Source organism: Asterias amurensis, chromosome 7 (genome assembly GCF_032118995.1).
Source record: "Asterias amurensis chromosome 7, ASM3211899v1".
Taxonomy (NCBI): Eukaryota; Metazoa; Echinodermata; class Asteroidea; order Forcipulatida; family Asteriidae; genus Asterias; species Asterias amurensis.
In genome coordinates, this window is record NC_092654.1 from 21,658,402 (window position 1) to 21,681,413 (window position 23,012).

The window sequence follows — 23,012 nt, forward strand, 5'->3', positions numbered from 1 at the left end:
GGACGTTTTTGTTTCATTTGGTAAAAGTATCAGGAAACATAACATTCTCAGCGTACAGATTGGCAGGTTAAGAAAGAGGCATGCTGTATACGTCAGCCTACACAACACGATCAATGAGTTATGACCTCTTTTGAGATACCAAAGAAATGTCTAGTTAAATCCCAAATGGCCGTCCCTTCGATTTTATTATACCTCTTGGTATCGCCACAATTAGATATTCCTTTATTAAAGGAGATGTACCGTTGGTAACGACAGGGCAGCTTTTCATGATTAAGCCGACTAGTATAGTTGACAGTAATACCTTCAGCTATATATCTGGATATATTGCAATCTATTTTCTGGGATTGATTTGGGTCACCTTACTATACAACACACCGGTTATTAAAAACAGTTGAACAGAGCGACATCACACGTGGTTCTAACGGAAATACGGGCCCGTTTTTTCATCAATTAACTAACACAGTCCTTCCATGGTCGATAATTAATAAAAGTTATAAATGCAGCAGGAGACTGTAATTTGTTCTTATTTTTATCAAATTCCCGCATTTGCATTGTGAACGTTTTTTCTTTTTCTAGTAAGTATGAAAAAATGCGAGTTTGAATTGAATTTCCATCACAGGACCCTAATTTAAGACACACTGCCATCATATAAAACAACCGTTTTGCTAGTATTTGTATCCTGTATAAGGTTCTTGAAATAAATACATATAAATAAATCTTACCATACCGTCTGAAATGACGGTTTATTTACCTTGAATATCTCCATGACCTTTGCTGGGAAAGTTGTTGCTAATAATCCAGACGTCCTTCTGAACATTCTGTATAATTATAGGAAAGGACAAATATTGGATAGCCGCAAGGCATTTATAAGCAGTTGTTTATTTGCCAAATTAAAATCTTCTTTTTCATTTCAATTGCACCCTACAAAATTTAAGGTATTTGCACTGCCAGACACACTGGGGCGAACCCATTCTCTTTGCGATAAGTGTTTGCTGTCTGGCCAATTTCATAGAGCTGCTTAAAAATTGCTAAAGCACGAAAATAGCTTGCTTATTTTTTACATGTTACTGGCAAAAATTGCATGCCATATACATTGCTTGTGACTGTTATTTAGCTGTTGTTTACTTAGCATAACTGAATGGAGTCTCGGCCGGTAATCTAATTTTACTTAGCAAGGATTTTTCTGATTAACAAAATTTTGTGCTTAAGCAGCTCTATGAAACTGGTATGTTACGTGCGTTGATGGTTTTTATAACAACAAACGGGACCTACAGCTTTTCAACCCATCCGAAGGACTTTATCTCCAACTCAATAATTTTACACACGAACATAAACGATAGAACATTTTGTTTTAAATTAGAGGAGTTCACACAATTCCAATCCTCTAACTTTCAACAAGCATATTGAATTACCCAACATGAAGTTATTAACTGATTGTGTTGCTGATAAATAAACCCCCACCCCATGTATAGTCGTTATCATCTTAGCAAAGTTGCTGTGCGATGTATTTTTTATTTGATTGTAAGTTTATGCAGTATAAAGTATAAGATCAAGCAGAAATATTTTTCAGGGTATATTAATACTTTGTAGCAAACAATAATTTATTTCTGTTTCTTCTGACTATGCGGCTTTTATCATTTTGTGTTATCATCTGTCTCCTTATACGTCATCATTTTGTTGAATGATTTAACTTGAATGACTTAATAATGTTTGTATATCTTGGCTATACCTGTCAATGAATAGACCTGTCCGCAAGGCCTGCACGATGCTCCTGAACTTTGGTTTCTCGTCTCCCAGACGAGATCTCGTGGACTGCCTGCTGAATGTGGAGGTCAGCCAATGCCGTACCTGCTCCGGAACATCTTCAGTCGCCACCTCAGACAGGTCATCCTCCTCGCCCTGGTAATTAAATCTGTCAAAATGGAAGCAACTTAGAGTCAAAACCAGATACAAGTACCACCCTGACTGAGCACTGCAGCACAAGCCTCCAACAATTTGCAATTGTGAGACAAACATGTTCAGATACAGCACTCGTAAAAGCAGTTTTTAGAATTTCAACACATATCTAACCATTAGTCATTGCCCACTTTTTTCAAACGATAACCAAAAACATTTGTCAGTTGGTATGACACTGCTTAAGAATTACAACGGTCATGGGTTCGAATCACACCCGAGTGCTACACATGTGATTTTTTTCACAGAAATTGAGGGAAGTAATATGTACTAACACACATCGGTATAGGAAATATGGGTAAAATTTAATTCCTTAATCCGCGATGCAAATTTAACATTCTTTAAACCCAAAACATATTATTATATATTATTTTTTGTGTTTGAATGCTACAAACAAATTTGAGTAGGTTTTAAAATGATAAGCATGTTTTTTATTTAAAAAATGTTTAAAAAGTGGGTACAACATTGTGATGAAACTCTAACCACTGTTTTTAGAGTGAAGTACAACCCTGGTTGAGCAATGCAGCACAAGCCTCCAACAATTTGCAACTTTTAAGACAAAAATATTCAGGGTGCGTCTAGAAACAGTTTCTACTGGAAAAGGAGAAATGATATTAAGTTTGAAGATGGATATTAATACCATTAGCAAACCAAATACAATACACACAAGTCAACAACTCTGTTGTTTGTCTCATTACGAAAAAAACAAATATTGGGATGATTGTTAAAGCTGTACTCGGGTGTTATGCTGAGTTCAATCTTAACTGCTTCTGTTTTTAAGAAATGAAACTACTTTGTCACAATCTTAGGATTGCTCATGACAGTTCTGGGCCACCTTAGTTATTCTTTCAAGGTGTAAACTAGTGTCTTAGCCACACATGTTTAAGTCAATTCATGAATTTCAGTACAAAAAAAGAATCGTCAGGTTGTACACTCTAATGGGATAAAACTCTACTATGAAAGAACCAATGGGTTAGTTTGATGAATTTGAAAATGGCCAAATGAAAAAAAAGAGGTCAATGGTTAATCAGCGGTCTGAATGGGTTAAAAGGAGGCAAATGATTGGGTCAAGTCTATGAACACATTAATTATCAACGACACACGATCACGACGTAGGGGGCGTTTGGGACACAGGGTTGGGGGAATGATGACGTATACGGTAGCAATGTCTGGGAAGGGGAATTAGCATGAATGTCACGAGGGGGGAATTGAAGCTCGGTGGCTTCTATGACAAAAAAAAAGGAGGACAACTTCTTCACCAAACCACACAATCAAAACGTGACCAGGAAACGTTAACACGTAACCACCTAGTAATCCGCCATGTTTCTGTTACATGAGTGATAGCATGCTTCACATGTTGCATCAATTCAAACGCTAATGTGTCCATATTGCCGAAAGGGTAATATAAGTCACACTGTGTTGCAAACAGTAAGGGTCTAAAAACGCCCAACAATACTATGTGACTCACATTAATTGTGAGCTACATGTATATCAAAATGCGGGAGAATCGAAAGTTCCGTATACACAAATTAGACATGCTTATCTTAATACGTTTTTTTCATACGTGTACATGTACATGTAAATGCCCATACCATTGTGCTATAATCATAGACATGGTGCTTTACCAGTGTGAGTTAAAAATGCAAAAAGCCCACAGAAGTTGTTGAAAAAGAACAACTCATTAATAGAAAAAGACCTTTTCGATCAAAAATGCTCTGCATGCACATCACCCTGTAAGAGATTTAGAGAAAGAATTGGAAATTATGTGAGTGTGTGGTATAGGTTTGAGGGACAGTCACGTTAGAAAGCAAAGAGGGCATCACACACTGTCAAAAAGGTTAGACTGAGGCAAACTTAAGCAAACACGGGCACTATACGGACAGGAAAAGCTGGCTTTAGGTTCACCCAAAAAAACATCAACTAACGAACAATGCAAGGTAACACGGACAATTCTGTTTTAGATGTACCCCTCTCTTTATTCCGTTACTACCGATCATTGTAAAGTTATTTTTTAAAGCTGGGTCGTAACCTTGATAATCATAAAAAGGTCACAATTATGAACGCGCATGACATAAATTAATTTTATTAATTATTTATTATTCATGCTATAAGTTTTTTTTTTTTTTTCGTATTCCCCTATCCCACCCACAATCAACGATCCGCAGGAATATTTATACACGAGTGTTGTACAAGAGAACGTTTTATATATATATATTTTGTTTCGTTGTTTGGGCGTTTGTTTGTGCATTTTGTTCGCTTAGCTTCTTTTTTGTTTCGTTCTTTCCTGTAACGTCTTTGTAGTAACAGTTTTTTTCTGTCCTGTTTGTTCATTCTAAATAGGATTAATTCACCGGGATTGAGTCCGCGGCAAAACAAGTTAAGTCAACGAATCGAAGTTTAGACTAATTGCACCGGATTAAGAAGGAACTAAAGTTAACTTCAAGAAAGTCAGGAGTTCTAAACAAAGTTCACATGGCACTTCTGTGTGGTTCTTAGTAATGAGAAATGAAATCATTTGGAAAAGAAGATTATGGTTAATATTATCTGGGATAATGTGATGAGAGAACATTAATCCTAACACCTAAATACAGCTAATGTGCTTAAGATATAAGTATTGAAAGCGTGCCTCCGGTCTAACTAGAGATATTGTATACCACATGAGAAGTTGATTGCAGAATAATAAAGGTAGAAAACACTCTCAGAGAAAAGGGTGGCATGATGCAATGTGTAAAAAGGTAAAGAGAAATCCGACTAAACATGATTCACTCTGGAGGTTAGTTAGTAAAGTAATATCGGTGGCCTTATATCACAGATGATGCGAGTATGAATTGGCAGGGAAAGAGATGTTAAAATGTGATGGGGAAAAATCCCTCTATTAACGGCGTTGAAAGCTTGACGGTTCCCCTTAGTGAGTTTTCCCAAAGGCAACGGGGTTCGCTTCTGCCACGGATAACCAAGAGTCTTGCAATGTTGCTTCTCAAAAGGCTCTGTATTTAGCGATTGCTTTTAGAATGTCTTAAGTTTGTTTCATCGAGGTCGTGAGGGAGATGGATTGACTTTTACGATAACCTAATTCAACATACTATGTTCGTATGGTTACTTATTTCTACTTTGTGTAAGACATAAACGTTTCAAGTATTTTTCAAAATCTATATAATTAACAACATTTCTATTATTTTTTTTTCCTTCTATTTTTTATTTTTTTTTTACATATTCTTCTTTTGAAATTCTACGGCAGAACTAAATGTTTTTCAGAACTAAAAGTATTTTGCAAAATCTGTTGGTTATTCGCGGCCTAAAATGATACACGATAAACTCATAAAAGCTGGGAGTCCTCAGGGGGCGTGGTTATCATGTAGAGTTGGGAAGAGGGGCTGGATCAACAACACACTCCGCGGGAAAGTTGAGGAGGACGGCCAAAATGATTGGCTTTTTAAAGAAAGTAAAAAATGAAGGAAGAGTAAAGGAGGAAGGTGATGAAGAATGCGATGATGATTCTGAGCAACATTACTACTCCACCTGAGCCATGACTACCGGCTGATCGACCCCACAATGGGTTTACACTCTCTGCTCACCTATATACATACGCTGGGGACGTCTTCTTTGGCTGACATGGTTGATTAGCCTTATGGCTTGGCGTTCTTCATGGAATGGGGAGTGAGAAAAAGAGGCTGGTATATCAACCAACTGGATGTATTCATCAAAGACATTTACTGAATCAACAAGCTTTGACATTTTGGAAAGATGTCGTCTACAAACAATGTTGACTGATGACAAAACCACCAGAGATCATAAACTTACCGGTTTTAAACCTTAGAGAGAGAGAGAGTCGGATGTACTTCATAAAACAGTGTAAAATAGAAGGAAATGTGTTTATCAGGGAATGAGTTACTTCGATCTTTTTAGTAAGCCAGTATTAAGATCTTGAAATGGATGGATCTTACCAGGTCATCATTGCTCCGTTTTTCTTAAGAGACACTGGACACTATTGGTAATATTGTCAAGACCAGTGTATCTCAACATAAGCATAAAATAACAAACCTGTGAAAATTTGAGCTCGATTGGTCGTCGGACGTGCGAGATAATTATAAAATAAAAAACACCCTTTTCACACGAAGTTGTGTGCTTTCAGATGCTTGATTTCGAGACCTCAAGTTCTAAATCTGAGGTCTCGAAATCAAATTCGTGGAAAACTACTTCTTTCTCGAAAACTACGTTATTTCAGAGAAAAAACATTGTGAAAAACGGCTCTCCCTGAAGTAACATAGTTTTTGAGAAAGAGTTAATTTCCCACTCATAATAAAATACCTCGTGCCTCAGGCCTTTTATTATGCATCTGAAAGCACACAAAGTAATGCAACAAGTTTTGATCGTTACTCTCTTGCAAATTTGATGACCAATTGAGCTCAAATGTTCACAGGTTTGTTATTTCATGCACATGTTGAGATACACCAAGTGAGAAGACTGGTCTTCGACAATTACCAATAGTGTCCAGTGTCTTTAAGTGTGCCGACCATAAACCTGTCTATCTTATGGATGTTAACACATGGTTTCACTGTCACAACCACACCCACGCCATTCAGCATAATCGAGTTAAACTTCAAGTTGAAGGGTATGTTATCAGATAAACATGGTTAAACCATAAGGTTTCCTAATATGCCAATACTCGGCGTGAACGCAAGAGGGTGCAAAAAAGCATTGAATTTAGGGGTAAAGGTTGAAACTATACGTTACTTTTTTTCACGAAATGTTTGCATACACCCAATAAGTTTAATTCAAAATGGCTTCCACTAATGTTTTACAGCACAATGGTAAGGCATTGGTTTTACCCAAGTCAAATATTTGTAGAATAAGAAAGTTTCACTTTTTCTGATTGATTTAGGACGAAATTTACCATCGACACCAGTTATCGAATCGAAAAAAGAATAAGCTCAATAAACATTAATCGATGTGTGTCAGCACTGTATACTCAGTATTTTTCCCGAATTCTGTGAAGACAAAATCACAGGCATATTTACTCAGGTGGGATTCGAACTCATGACATGTTTTCTTCTTCACAGAACTCGGGAAAGTACTGAGTATACAGTGCCAAGACACATCGGTGTAAGGGTGAAATCAAAACTAATACTCTTTATCCCCGATGCAAATTTCAATCAAGTTGAACCAAAAATAGATATCCATTCAATATTTGATCAATAAACTAAATAAAGCATTCTAGAAGACGTTTACCTGTTCTGGTCATCTTTTAAGTTCTCGAGCACACCAGCAGCGTACTGTAGGTTACTCTTCAGATCAGTTGTAGAAATCTCCTCCCTTTCGAGTCTTAGGACGAGGCTGCGCAGGCGCAACATGGCCTCTGCCACAGCCTCGGCCGAGCTGATGGCCGGAAGTTCATCCATCTTGGACAGGTCGAGACTCGAGAGAGACTCTTCGTCTAGCTCTTTGGAATCCTGCCTCTTGAGTTTTCTCTTCCCTTCGGCACGCTTGTAGATTTTATAATCTTGCCCTGGATGATCATGAGAAGGGGGTTGGGTTAAAATCAAGGTATAGTATACAGCCTGGGTTGGGTTTCACAGAGAGTTAAGACATTAAATAACAACTGAAGAGTCCATGCAAGGACTATTCTAAGTTAGGAATATCTTTGGATCGACCATTGGCTTGGTTTCCAGTGAGCGGGACAATCACACTCTAAGAAAAAAATACCCAATGTTGCGTAAAATTTTACTCTTTGTGGTGTTCAAGAGGGAACATGGTCGTTTGGAGGGTAAAACGCTACCCAACAGGGGTTGCGTCGTAATTTACTCAATTTCTGTGTAAAACGGCTACCCAACTGTGCGTCAAATTTCTTACCCAACTTTGTTGTGTAAAAATGTACCCAACATTCGACTACCCATTTACTCAGTAGTTGAGCACCATAACCCCTAGTGTTAAGTAAAAAAGAAGTAATGCATTTTTGCAGCAAACACGGACACTAATAAAACATTAAAAAAAAAGCCATATACATTGAATTGGACTGGACAGTATAATTTCCGATTGATCTAGGGTGATCACAACCTAATAATCACCTTGCATAAAACGACCGGAGAGTTTGTGTACATTCAGGGGGTGAAACACGAACACAAAAGTCTTGCGAGCAGACTACATGTAACAATCTCTTTTTAGAAGCGGTGTTGGCTCTGAAAAGAGCCGGTTGGTTTTGCCAGACTTGTTATTGACGAAATTGTTGAAGCTACTATCCGCGTCTTTCCTGGTGATGCATTTCTCCCTTCAACAGACTGTTGTTCCTCAAACAGACTAACTACCATAAAGCCAAAATTCTCTCTTGACAACCGTGGTTAAATGAACATCAGACATCAACGACCTGCAACATCAGAATTACGTCCACCCCATCCATCTTTGATTGTGACTTGTGCCATGCGACTTGTACGATACGTCCGTGTGTGTGTAATGTGCACTTTACATTATGGGTAAAATGGTTTCCACGAGGAGCAGTTTACCCAATTACGTGCAACATTTTACCACAAAAAGAGCATTTTTTAGTACGTCGCAAGGTAAACTTGACCCTGTGGCGAGGAAAATGTGTTTTTGTACACATAAGTTGCTTTCACTGGCTAATTTTTTTATGCAACCTAAAAAGGTACAAGTTACCTTCTCGAGGGCACTAGCCAAATCGCCTCGTTGCCCAACATTGCGTAAGAAGGTACTCAACTTTCGTACCCCGCACATTTACTCAGCAAGTTTTTACACTTCTTTTTTAGAGTGCAGGATGTATTGCTTTAAAGTAATAATATCATTTCCCGGGGAGCCAGATTCTATAAGAAGTACATATAGGTCGTTGTCATTTTAGTGGAAATAATTATATTGTCTTCTTCTGACACTTATAAATATCGTAGGATGAGCACGTTTTGATGTCCATAGTAAAGATTATACGAACCACGGAATGACGTCAAACTAACCTGAGACAGCCGTAGAGGTCGCGAGACCCTTCTCTTAAAGGATTTTTTTTTATTATAAATTCGCACTTTGTTTTTACATTCTTTCTTTTGTGTGTGTTTTGATTTTTAAATGCGTCTGTTCGATCACTATACAAATTGTCGTATTGGTGCTAAACAATTATTATTAATAAGAGAAAATAGGATGATAATAAAAATGTGTTTTAAAATGTTAATTTTGTACCAGGACAACCAGGTTTTACACAAACACCTTGTGTGTTAGCAACACGCATGCTAGAAAACACACATCCGTGTAAGGGAAAAATTAAAGTTAATATAAAATGAGAATAACACTGTGGGAGCTCAACGCCTCTTTTAAATTAGTTCTATACATGAAATGTCCGTCGGGAGAGGAATGAATTTTCGCCCATTTTGTTTCTTTTTAATTTTCACCATGCAATTTCACCATGTCAATCCGGCCTCCAGAGTCGTGAATGTTTGTTTATCGTTTACCCCTATACGCTCGAATACCGACCGAAGGTAATTTCTCACCCAACGACTTTTCTTATTAGAATATTTCATCTTAGTTTAAAGAGGCAGTACAGACCTAATGTCGTGCTGTCTCTGTGTGAGTCACAGCATCTGAGTTGTTAAAGGGACACGCTGTCTTGGATTGGGCGAGTTGGTTTATGAAAAGCACCGTTTGTTATGAAATGCATTATATGGTTGGAAAGATGTATTAAACGTTTAGTACAATGATGCACACATGAATTATATGCCTCGTAATTGCACGGTTTTCCTTATACGTCGTGTACTAACGCGCGCGCCAATTTGTTGAGTCAAATTTTTGACTCCACAAAATGGCCGAACGTGTTAGTTCGCATAAGTAAAAGAAAAACCACGCAATTTTTTATACAGCGGCGGTCTTTTTTCGGAGTGAATAATTCGACTGCCTTGAGCAAGGCTACGCAATTTCGAGGCATTTTGGTGTGGATCATTTTACTTAGATTCTACTTTTAAAACACCTTTTAACCATATGCATTATATAAATGAACGCTTTTCATAGACCAACTTGCTCGATCCAAGGCAACGTGTTCCTTTTAACGATTTGACCAGAATGACCGGGATACAAAATGGCGGACGAAACCTCAAGTTAAACCCAAAGCCTGAAGAGAGGCTCATATAAATTTATAAAAACGACCTCACGTGATACCCGATAGTTACTAGTAGACTTGATTCCAATCCTTTGGTTAACCTTTAATGTCTCTTATCAAAGATTATATTATGCCGTCAGCCGTAGGCCTACTAAGATATTCAGGGAGCTAATCTTCTTAGCATGCTAAAGCGACTATGGAGGGTTTAATGAAATGATGTGTAACGAGCCCGAAACAGCACGGTTTTACCCCTCGAGGGATGAGTGCATTATTACTGCCGGTGTACTCGTGTGTCCCACGAGTTAACCCGGCCGGCACATTTCCCTTCCTAAACAACATCGCATGTTAAATGAACATTAAAGAGTGGCAACAACTTACAGTGGAGCGTTAGATACACACCAAAAGAGGCAAAGAAAATTAAATGAATAAATTGTGAGGTAGCATTAGTTAACAGTGTTACTTAAAGGTGAAGTCTTGTTCAATTTAAAACGAATAAAGTAAATGTTGATGAACTTTTGACCCTCTCGTTTTTGGGTACGTAAAACCGGGTCTAGTACGCGATCGTCACTTAGCCGATCCGAGGACAACTAATAAGACTTCGTTTTGATTTAAATTGTACAAAATCACATTGAAAATTACTTGTATTAGGTACGATACCATTATACGTGTACAAAGTGTGACAAGCCGTTTTTGAAAACGGAAAGATGGGCTTGGACGCCATTAATGTTGAATGACAGGTCTGCCATTACAAACGACAAACACAATACAATAACATAAGTTGCGGTGCCCTTGAAGAACATTTGCAGGTAGCCTGCAATATATTTCTTACAACAATACCTCGAGGTATTACAACATTTAGACGATAGATGATACATTTCTACTAACAATGCTCGTAAAACTTTTATGTTTTGAATTCAGTCAAAATGGTTTGCCGCATTGAAAATGATTCAAAAATCTGAGCTGCACGTCGCTCCTTTGTCGAGTTATCAAGAGTGTCACGTATGCTGAGAGTTTGAAGAAAAGTAGTTTGAAACAGTGTGTTGTGTACCGGAAACCATGGATCGTTTTTTTTTTTCTTTTTCACAACATCGTTTCCCCCTTCCTCCTCCTTCCCAGATTGCCCGCTGCTCACGTTTGGACGATTCCATTACGATGTCTATAGATTTAACCACCACGTGGTTTACCGACCTCACAATACCTTTCCATTCCCCCCCCCCACCCCTTTAGTCGAAACAGTTTCACCCTTCTACCATTTGCCCATTCACACCCCTTCGTTTCGATCGATCCTGTTTTAACTGTATTGTATTATGCGCAGAAAAGATTCCGGCTCTACAATGTTTTAATGCGTATAAACTACAACTATTTTCTTGCATCTGATGAAGCAATTGTTGCTATGAAAGCTTTTGCAATTTGGGAAAAGTTAGCCTTTAAGTTCTACCATTACTTTTTGTTTTAACTACTTTTTCGACACGATGCCACACATGTATCGAACTCCTCGATGGCTCTCTTCTTGCACACAACAATAAAATAAAACGAGAAAACAACAACACCACCACCACCAACAACAACACGAAAAAACAAAAAACAAAAAACAACAACAACAACAACACAAACGGTAACAAGAACAAAGACAAAGTCAACGACGAAAACAGCAACAACAACAACAACAACAACAACAACAACAAAACAACAACAACAACAACAACAACAACAACAACAACAACAACAACAACAACAACAACAACAACAACAACAACAACAACAACAACAACAACAACAACAACAACAACAACAACAACAACAACAACAACAACAACAACAACAACAGCATGCAGCAGCAACAACAACATCAGCAACGACGACAACCGCAGCAACATCGACACCAACAACAACATCGACAACAACAACAACAACAACAACAACAACAACAACAACAACAACAACAACAACAACATAATCAACACCAACATCAGCAATATCCGTGGTATCCGCTTACGAAAGCCATTGAAACCAATCTATGTGCACAATTGTCATTAAGTGTGTTTTTACTATCCTTCGTTCAGCTCTGCCCTTCTTTGTTACGTCCCTCGTGTGTGATATCGATACTTGGATGCTGGTTGTCATTATCGCAAATTGGAACAGAGCATTCTACCCCGAAGCTGTGGACTAATATTATTGATTGAAACGGGAGGAAACACAAAATGGCTGCCTCGATGAAAAGGAATGATGTCTGGAGATATTTTTAAGTCGATCACGTTCGTTGTAGTCTTCTTAGAAGTAACTATCAAATGAGTCTAGTTTTAACGATATGGGGTTACTGTGACCTGCTCTCTTCGAAAAAAAAAATCAACTGTTTTATGTCAAGCAACTCTCAACATTTTAAATTAAACCAACACTTGAATTTTGGTCGAGTTGTCTTATTTTTTACACATTTTGTTTACATCGATCAGAATAGTACATAACCAAAATGTCATCTGTGCACACTTTCTGCCTGTTACATTTTGACCTGAGATTAGCGGTTAAACAAGTAATGAGCTAAATTGATGGAACAGTTACTATGGCAACCGTGTAGGGATTAAATCTAGAGGGAAGAAACAATGGTTCTCGTCTGTTACACTGCTTCGATATTAATACGTAGATCAGTACAGCAATATCATATTTCACACTTCCCTTTTTCGAGATGAGTATTTCTATAATCGAAATGCACTGGGAACAAATGAAATGCTATACTTTGAACGGTTTTCTAGTAATCTTCTGCGAAATGAACGAAGCTCAAATTTAGGATCCCCCAAATATACTCCCATTTTCGAACGGGAAATTAATATTTGTGTGTGTGCGCAAAAGATAGAGAAGAGAGTAAAACGAATCGATGGCAATCGACAACCGAGACTGAACAAAAATTTGAAGAGATGTAAATATTCAAGAGAGATAGGCAGGAGGAGGGGTGGGTTGTAATCTGAATGAGATAGAAGAACTCATTTCAAGTCAATATTTGAGGTACGTGTTCGAGTTTAATTTGTTTGGTGAATGAGATCTTCAAAGTGCGATGCAGTGTGTGAAACGATACCGTTTCCATGGGGTTGTCGGTTTAGCATTATGGAGGAACCTAAATGAGTTTCAATCACGATAAAAAAAGAAACAACTGAATTTGTTCCACTGTGGATACGTAACTTGATTAAGATGGTTAAAGTATACACTGTCAATCTGGAAATTGGCAGCCAGTGTTTTGATGTTTAGAAACACAGTAATTAGGAATCGTCCTGGACTCCGATTGTAAGAACTATTCAATAGGAATTAATTCTAGGAGAGTTCTGATAAAAGTTTTTTACAGTAAGGGCCAAGATGAATCAAATTAATGAGTGGATTGGTCTATTTACCTACTTCTGATCTGTCAATTTGTTTCTGTGTTTATAGATCGATCGTGCTGAACTGCTTCACGACATGTCATTAAAATGACATATGTGAGCTTATAGTCTAAGGTGAACATGCATGAAGGCTGAAGAGAGGACATCCCATGATAGAAACGGTTGATAGGCACTGGACACTATTTGTAATTTCTCAAAATAGCTGTTCACATTTATGTGAACAAACGTTTATAAACGTTTATAAACGTTGTGAAAAATAGGCTCCCTCTGACGTAAAGTAGTTTTTGAGAAAAGGTAATTTCTCAATGAAGTAATAAAAGACTTCAGGCCCGAAGCCCTTTTTTAGTGATATGAAATCACACAAATCTGTGCAACAAAGTGGTTTTTCTTTCATTGTTCTTTTGCACTTTCGATGACCAATTGAGTCCACATTTGCACACAGTTGGTATTTTATGCATTTGTTGGGACAGGCACACCAAGTGGGAATACTGGTCTTTGAAAATTACTAAAGGTGTCCAATGCATGCCTTTAAAGGAAAGTTGAACCCAAGACACACAGAATTGCATAAAGTGAGCGATTGGAATAAAGCTACAGGATTTGTACAAATTATAAATAAAACATTGGGTAGGTCCTTAATTATAAGTCCCCTCTTTTGGGGCTTTAAGCACGGATAAGATAGGTACAGCAGGATCTCTTGTGCAACATTATGAATTATTCAAGTGCCTTCTGAAAGTATATACAGAGTCATTAATCTTAAACCAAACGCAGAATATTTTATCAAACCTAAAAGCTCAATGTACTGAAGTTCATTTCTTTAGAGACAAATTTCTGTCTGAAATGCTGTTGAAATTTAGATTCAATCGCAGCATTTGATAAAGGCCCCCAGGCAAGCATAAAAACACCATGACCCGTTGAGAAATCGATTCATTAAGACTTGCTGAAATGCTCACGTTTCGGTCGTGTCACTCCATACTAAGGAATGTGAAATAATTTAGACTTCATAAAATCACAAATAAAATAGCACCTTCAAAATGTATAGCATTAAACCTTACTTGGTATACGAGCAATGGAGAGAGGTTGATAGTATAAAACATTGTGAGAAACGGCTCCTTATGAAGTGACATAGTTTTCGAGAAAGAAGTAAATTTTCACGAGTTTGATTTCGAGACCTGAGAATTAGAATTTGAGGTCTCGAAATCTAAAAGCACACAACTTCGTGTGATAAGGGTGTTTTATCTTTCATTATTATCTCGCAACTTCGACGACCAAATGAGCTCAAATTTTCACAGGTTGGTTATTTTATGCATATGTTGAGATACACCAAGTGAGAAGACTGGTCTTTGACAATTACCAATAGTGTCCAGTGTCTTTAACTCAGATCATCAGAAGAGTTAACAACATCTTGGTGGTCAGGCTTTTAAAAAATTTCCGATCATATATCCAGAGGCAAAGAGCAGATATTCTTCTATTTATAGATACATTTTCATGCCACATGTCCCCAATGTCACCTTGTGTGTTCTACCAAATGGAGTGTTTTTCTGCGTCCCTTTGTTATGCACAAAATGTTGGCTGTTTTTCCTCGGGGCAATTTGGCGATTTGCTAGCAGAGTCCTGGATTAAGTAGATGATAAATGACGCTGATGAGAACTACTCAAGAGCCAGACCCGTACAAATAGCTGGAACACAAAGTTGGAAACAAGTGGGCAGGGAAACCATTCCGCTAAATTTGTGTAACGAATTTGGGTACTTTTTGCATCACAAAACACAACGCCACAGATTTACATTAAACTTACACCGTTTGTCGATAATGATAGTAGAAAGCAAACCTAAAAATAGTTGTTGCCGAGGTGATGTAGTTTTTGAGAAATGAGTAAAAACAATGTCATGAAAATAAGTTTTTACATGCTGAAATAATTTTTCATCTCATGATCACTGAGACGAAAATTATTTTCATTACACTTTTTTTTACCTCATTTCTCAAAAACTACAGCACCTCAGCAAGTAATATTTTCAGGGAAGCTCTTTACTAACATTATCCTCAAGCTACGTAAGTTCAGTGTAAATCTGTAGACATTGTGTTTTTTGTGCTACAAAAAAAGTACATAAATCCTTTAAACAGGGGAATAGTAACATATTCAGGCCCACTGCTTTTTTGTCTTCAGCTGTACTCGGAGACAAAAATTGAAAACGTCAATATAACCAGCTCAGTGGAAATTATTTTTTGGAAACTTAATCTTGTAGCCATTACTCGATGACCCACAATTTTTGCCACCGATTTCCCACGAATAATCGCATTCAAGAGTACAGTTGCATTACTAAGAAGATATAAAGTTTTAAAACGTTTACATTGTGTAACAGAAAAGTTAATACAGCAACATTCAAAAGAAACGGCGGTATTAAAGCTATACAAGCAAAACTTATGCATCGGGATATACCTCGCGACACTATAATAATCCACCGCCATGCCTAATTTTGCTCTCTAAAAAAAAAAAACGAAAACGGATTTAAATGAAATGGGATTTTTAAATCAGATTCTGCGTTAACCCAGGTCAGGTCATATACATGAGTTATAAGCTCCAAGAGACAAGTAATCCGGGTTCATGTTGACCCAAGAGTTTAAGAGTGAAGCAGTCGTTACAAAAACAATTTCTTCCTCAAATGCAGAGTTTCTCCTTTTAGGTGAGGTACGGTGATCCATGTATTTGTGTCCGCGGTGATTATTCTGGATGTTCGTTCCATGTCTTTCATCTATATGGACCCCAGTTCAAATCCCACGTGGATTGGGCATCCAGTCCCTACCTGACTGCGTGGGTTTCCCCCATTTGGATTTTCCTCCCACATCTAAAACTGAGCTTTTGTTCTCCTTTCCTATTCATCCCGTTATTTGCGATAATTGTACTGTTGGATATATGTAGTCAAATAATAAATGAAGACAATCAATAGTATGGGCCGTTTCGAAATCAAGACTTTATCTCAAGCTCTAGCTGGCACCGGCTTATGCTCTGAAAGTGCACACTTTCTTTATAGAGATTCAAAGAGGCTACCGAGGAGCTGAAACCAAAGCGATGGTTTCGAACATTCCACCGTAGCAGCGTCAGACATACAGGTACCTGCCTTCATTATTCATGTCCACACAGCTACAAACACGTTGATACAACATACACTTTATTCGCATTATGATAACTATACACAGTTCACCCATGGTGTTTCATTCCTCCATGTTTCGCCAAAATCTGCAATTATGCATCAAATCCATTTTATTCTCTCTGATGCGAGAACGATAACAAACAGGTAATCCCTTATTATTACTTCCATTATTTGCGAGATAATTAGACAAAACGACAACGTATTGAAACACGAGAAACACACTCTTTACATTACAAAACATCACGTTTAAAAAAACGGCATTTTTATCTTTTTCTTTTCTTTAAACCGTGTGCGTGATTCTAAACACAATGCACGTAATTACAGCCGAACCATCTTTCTAAAATTACCAACCAGTGCAAATTATGCATTGAAATCTCACGAAAAAGCTTAGCTATCGTTATAATAATAGCAAGATCCCCCACAGGGAATGAAGACCCCCCCCCCCCCCTCCTCCCATAGAGCCACACATTATATTAATATACCATCATATTACCGTGTTCTCATCAAAACCAAAGCCTGTGGCTTGTGACATTGTTGATCAAGAGGAAAACGAAGGTATGACTCGGGTTATTTGTTGTGACAATGATGGTGTGCGTCCACGGCCCTAACGAGAAACGAACGCCCGTTTTTTATTCTCGTACCGTTTCTCTGGCAAGTTTGTATCTACACGGGAAATTAAGCAAATTATAATGACATGATAAATATATCCTGGATATATTTGTGTAGATGTGCTGGTGCTGTCAGTAGTGTTCAATCAAACAAACTGTTGTGTAGGTTTATCATATGGTACAATGCAGTTTAGGAATCTGAATATGTCTGATTTACATAAAGATGCATATATTGACAATTGGCTGAAAAAGGACGTTGAAGACCTGCCTGAACGTAAGCGGCAACAGGTGATCTTTGCTGAAAATTATTTAAAATATGTTCAATTAATAAGGAATTAGTTTATTATCGCTACTTGTTTTAAAAATGTTATTCCCAGAGGAATACCCTCCATTTAAAGACGCCGAACACTATTGGTAATTGCTCGAAATGTTATCATAAAAACCTACTTGAAAAGAAGCAATGGAGGAGCTGTTGATAGTAAACAACATTGTGGAGGAATGGCTTTCTCTCAACTACGTAGTTGTTGATAAAGTGGTTTCTAACTCAAAATGAAAACACTTCAGGCCTGAAGCCCTTTATTAATTTTATTAAGCACCTGAAAGCACACAGATTGTGCGACAAATGTGTTATTTCTTTCATTTTTCTCTTGAAACTTCGATGACCAACGAGTCCAAATGTTCACAGATTTGTTATTTTATGCATGTGATGGGATACACCAATTGGGAATACTAGTATTTGACAATAACCAAATGTGTCCTGGACCAGTGCCTTTAAATGAAAGTGAGAAACTTGACGATTATCCACGTTCTTCGAGTTGTCAAAAAAATATTACAAAGTGGCTTAACTTACTCGGGATATCCCCGTTCTTTGAGGCCGAGTTCCCGGTATCATCCTCCGTGAACGATGAGGAAGACGGATTTGCAACTGTAGAAAAATGAGCAAAACAAAGACAGACACGTTATAAGGGTGTGTACAACATTGGTAAGATGGAAATAATATAAATATTCACAGGTTTTGACATCAAGGTTGTGGTAGTAAACTTTCATTGAAATAGTGTTGCTTAAAATGCTATCAAATTGTTCTCTATCGCGCTTGTCCGGCCAAAACCCGATGTTCGAAAATTACCAACGTTGTACATGTACTTTAAGCAACTTGAATCAAAGAGAAGAAAACTACTGTCTAAATGCAAAGGAGTGAAAATGCACTCTTTGAAGAGCCATATGAGGGCATCTCTTTTTCGAGTGGTCTTCCACTCTTTTATTGAAGGTTGCATCTTTTTGAGTGATTTTTCACTCTGTCCTGGAGTAGCCCCCCCCCCCCATAACAAAATGAGAAAAAAGAGTGAAACAACCATCACTCTTTTTAAAAAGCCATATGAGGGACAACTCGAAATGTAAAGATTGGTGTTTTTCACTCTTTTACATTTTGAGAGTAGATATTCACTTGGTGTAACTGCAAACCTCTCTTAGATATACTTCCACGATGCAACATTTCAAATCCTTACGGTTGAACGACAATCTGAGCATAGAACAATACTCCAATATGATTAAGCTATATGAATCTCTTTGGCTGGCAAACCTTGCAATTCTCAGACTTAGATTTCATTTCATTTCGTCTCTTTTTCTCAACTCAATTTGAAATTGCTATGATTTGAACAGATGCACGATGTATTGACTCAGTGCTCGCCTGTATGGATTGAACAAATAGAACCTATCCCGAAGCAACCTGTCGGTGCATGCTCCCAGGTTACTGGATGACTGTTTATTATATTATTTCCTGGCGAGATGTACGTTGTACCTCACTTGTTTCAATTCTTGGAGGTCATCAGGATTTGTGTTCGGATCCTGGTAATGACATTCTTTTTGTGTTTTTGTTCAAGGCAACGGACCCGCCCTTTGTATTGTCAAAGACGAGCTTTCTTACTTGGTGTATCCCAACATGTGCATTCAAAACAAATCTGTGAAAATTTGGACTCAAACGTATAGTGAAATTCACTTTGGTTTGCGAGTCTAAACACATCTAAGTTCAGAAATACATCATAGAGTAAACCACGTTTGTAGGCTGCATAATAACACAAAATCAATAGGCGCCAATATTATGCAAGGAAAAACAGTGAAAAGGTAGCAGACCCCCAGAAAACAGTATTTAAAAAGTATTAATCAATCAATAACATGATTGCACTGGGAGAAAATGTTGTGAAGATTTGATTGTTTTTGCATGTCCATTCAAATCGACCGCAATGCAAAACCAAACTTTCTAAAAAAATATCTACGAACAAATAATATATCAATGATTCTTTGTGCGTTTTAGGAAACTAAATATCAGTATAGAAATATTGACTGCTATGAGGGGCACAGTTAAAGAGACACAACACGTTTGATTTTCAAAGACCAGTCTTCTCACTTGGTGTATCCCAACATAAGCATAACAAAACAAGCCTGTGTGAAAATTTGAGCTCAATTGGTCATCGAAGTTGTGAGAACATGATGAAAGAAAAAACACCCTTGTTGGACGAATATGAGTGTTTTCATAAAGGAATAAAATACTTCTAGCTAGAATTCTTTCATTTGACTTCTAGCTAGAAGTCTTTTATTGTTTTAGTGAGAAATTATCTCTTTCTCAAAATCTATGCACCTTCAGAGGGAGCAGTTTCTCACAATGTTTTATAATACTGTCAACAGCTCTCCAATGCTAGTTACTGGCTGTTTAAGTTAGTATTTGTTTTGAGTAATTACCAAACGTGTACCTTCCCTTTAAACTTATATGCGAAGATGGTGTACAAACCACGACTCTACCCGAAGCGAAGCTTAGAGCATGGTTTTTACTTCACACTGACATAACAACAAAACTGATATTTGTTTCCTAAAACAAAATAGGACTTTAAAGACAATATAACTTGAATGTATGCTCATAAAAAAATTACCAGTATGTCACAACAATTGAGTTATTCAATCTCGATCCCACGACTAGGAGTGTCCCCACCAGCAAATGTTATAATTGAAAGCCCCTGGAAACTGGACTGGGGAGTTGAATGTTTATACCACTCATCAGTATTTAATGGGACGGTTAGAAAAGTCGCATAAATTACAGCCTACTTTGTATTTTATGCCTAGAGGTTCAAAGAATTGGCTGAACACGTGTGACGGGATGCACTTTATGGCGGCATGGATACACTGAGGTTTGTGTTTATTTAAGGCTAACAAATGTAGTGGTCATGATTTCCGTTAAGGTGACGCCATCTTGTTTCTTCCCCTCATCAACTCAATCCAAACCGAGGCTAGGATGTAAAAACTGTCTGACCCCATTATGTGTTGATAATCTTTGTCTGAGAAGCTGTAATGAAGCATCTTGAACGATTATAACTGGTATATTACTAAGAATTCAATAAAAGTGTCGGTATGTTACCGTAGCATTTGAGAATCGCTGTAAACTTATCAAGCAACATGGTATCGTCGCTGTTTAAAAAAATGACTGTCGCAAAAGAAACGTCAATCTATTATGTGCAATTTCTGCTTAGTGGTAGACTCTTTACAAGGCGCCTTACGACAGGCTCTGATCATGCAGTGTGTAATACATCGCATGTAGCGTTACTCATCTTAAACCGCGATAGCCAATTAATAATTAATCCATTCATCAAACTGATAACAACCATCTTAACCCCTAAAGGCTTAATTCTTAATGATGTCATGGTACACACTATTTTTGTGTTCTTTCTAGAAGATCAGATGACGAATTTGTATGGCTTCGTTAGTTTTTGCTATCAAGTCTGAAATGGTATTGATTGGTTTTAAAAAGGCGACGAGTGTGACGTTCCACAAGGTGGATGTTTAATGAGGTATCTTAGATGATCCAATATCATAATGGAGATCTTAAAGAGAGATGGACGCTCGAAATTGACATGACGTACCGACGGATGTAGAGTTTGGATCATGCTGAGTTCACCTTCAAATAGTTTCTTACTTCAGAAGTCATGACTTCTGATTGTCTATAAACAATGATTTAGGCGAGGCCAATTCAATTTATTTGTTTCCACCTTGGTATAGTTTAAATGTTTTTGGAGAGCAGACGTCTCGACATGACAACAATACAAATCCGTGCATGACCCTCTTCTAAATGGATGATGATCTACAAGTATGTTAAAGTTGTAAAATTAAGTCAAGAAAGGAATATTTTGTTACGGTACACATAGTCCTAAGTTGCCGTTCATACATGAAAAGTACAAAGGTAAACAAACGAACTTCCTTACAAAACTTGAAACGAGTTCAGTCAACTCCAATAGACAAAGAAGACCACATAACCTTTGCATAACATCTCCTAATATTAACTCAAAGAAACATGGTGGATTTACAAATGAAACCATTTACACGTCGGCTTAATTCTTTATAAAAATGATAATTTTTTGACGAGGTTCTTGCTAACCATCCCTTCAACTCAACGTGGATGTTATCTATACTACACTTCTCCCTAACGTGAAAAAAACCTGTTAGGTGTATCAACAACTGAATTAGTTTGATCAAACACAATAAAGGATCACACCCATGCATGACATGTGAAAACCATCTGTAGATCTGCGTATTTCAATACAAATGTACACATAGACGCCAGTGGGTGGTTTCGCCATACAATAATACACAGAACCTGTCCTGTTTTATAAATGAAGCGACACATGTTGAATTCAATCCGAATAGATTCGACGTGTTACTGACATTCAGAATAAAGGTGACATATCAATGAATTATGTCGGACACACACCGCACAAACTCCGTATCCAAAAGGGTAAAGTTACAAGATATCATTGGCAAACGGAGTGTAAAACTGTCCAGATATAAACATTCCTGCTTATCATTATTGAGGACAAGCTATCTTGACCTACTTCGCATAATTATTGCAAGACATATAAACTGGAGCGAATTTCGTTTTTGTTTTTAATATTTTTATATGAATAAGACTGTTTTGTTTTGTAGGCCTAAACATACTTTGGTTCGACAACAGTTTTGTCACAGTGAAATGTCAAAGGCTCAGAGCAGAAATAAATTTAACTAAACATTTTGTTTTTACCTTTCTATTTAATCGCTTTCCTAAATTAAGCAACAGGTTACGTTCTAATGTTTTAAGACATTCGGGTAACACCATGTCATTTAACTGTTTTATAAAACAGAGACATAGTTTATTCGCAAGCAACGTATCCACATAAAAATTTGTTTTAATGTTCAGAATAAAAAAAATCGTCAGGGATTTTACGTACATATCTTAAGTTTAAAGCTGACATCCAAAACGTTCACAATAATAACTGCTCTATAATATAACGGAGGTCATTATTTCCTGCATAATCTCAAATTTTATGTATACCAGCAAATTACAAGCCACCATAATTATAATAATTAACTCAAAGTATCAATCAGCCGTTTTTTATAGTTATAATTATCTGTTTTCCAATTCCACATCAGCGTTGAATCTCCCCAACCCTTTGCCCAAATGGTTCTAACATGTGTTACAAGCTCTCTAGTTTCCTTTCCATAACAACTGTGTAGAGAAAAAAAAACACTTAGCAGCGCCGGACAAAGTGCTGTGGGAAAACATCGCTTTACATAAAGGCGCGAACCCCCTGTTCGTCCATTCGACTGCTGCAAAATATAAAATCTCCGTATCTTCGGAGATAAGTCATAGGCCCTTGACGGCTGTACGTCGACCCCAGGGACTCCAGGAATGATAAACGGCAAACGGAATATTCAAAATACTTTTAGACGCGATCGCAAGGTGTAGGTTAAAGCCTTGCCCTGGAGGTAAATGTATGCGTTCCTAACTTAGCGTTATCGTTAGCAGAGACACGATACTCCAGGGGTCTCTGATAA

At 37.5% G+C, this 23,012-nt stretch overlaps 1 protein-coding gene across 7 annotated transcripts in view; it reads right to left on the reverse strand.

Moving 5' to 3' along the window:
- LOC139939756 (dual specificity calcium/calmodulin-dependent 3',5'-cyclic nucleotide phosphodiesterase 1A-like) overlaps positions 1-23,012 on the reverse strand; it is a 198,574-nt gene that overhangs the window by 26,331 nt on the left and 149,231 nt on the right. For 6 of the 7 annotated variants that reach the window (XM_071935858.1, XM_071935856.1, XM_071935857.1 and 3 more), the window contains 5 exons: positions 18,010-18,084; positions 7,183-7,459; positions 5,529-5,594; positions 1,730-1,912; positions 752-818 (listed from right to left, as the gene is read on the reverse strand). In XM_071935858.1, coding sequence (XP_071791959.1) covers positions 752-818; positions 1,730-1,912; positions 5,529-5,594; positions 7,183-7,459; positions 18,010-18,084 — 668 coding nt within the window. The remainder of the gene's footprint in view (positions 1-751; positions 819-1,729; positions 1,913-5,528; positions 5,595-7,182; positions 7,460-18,009; positions 18,085-23,012) is intronic. The other variant, XM_071935859.1, reaches the window with a different exon arrangement.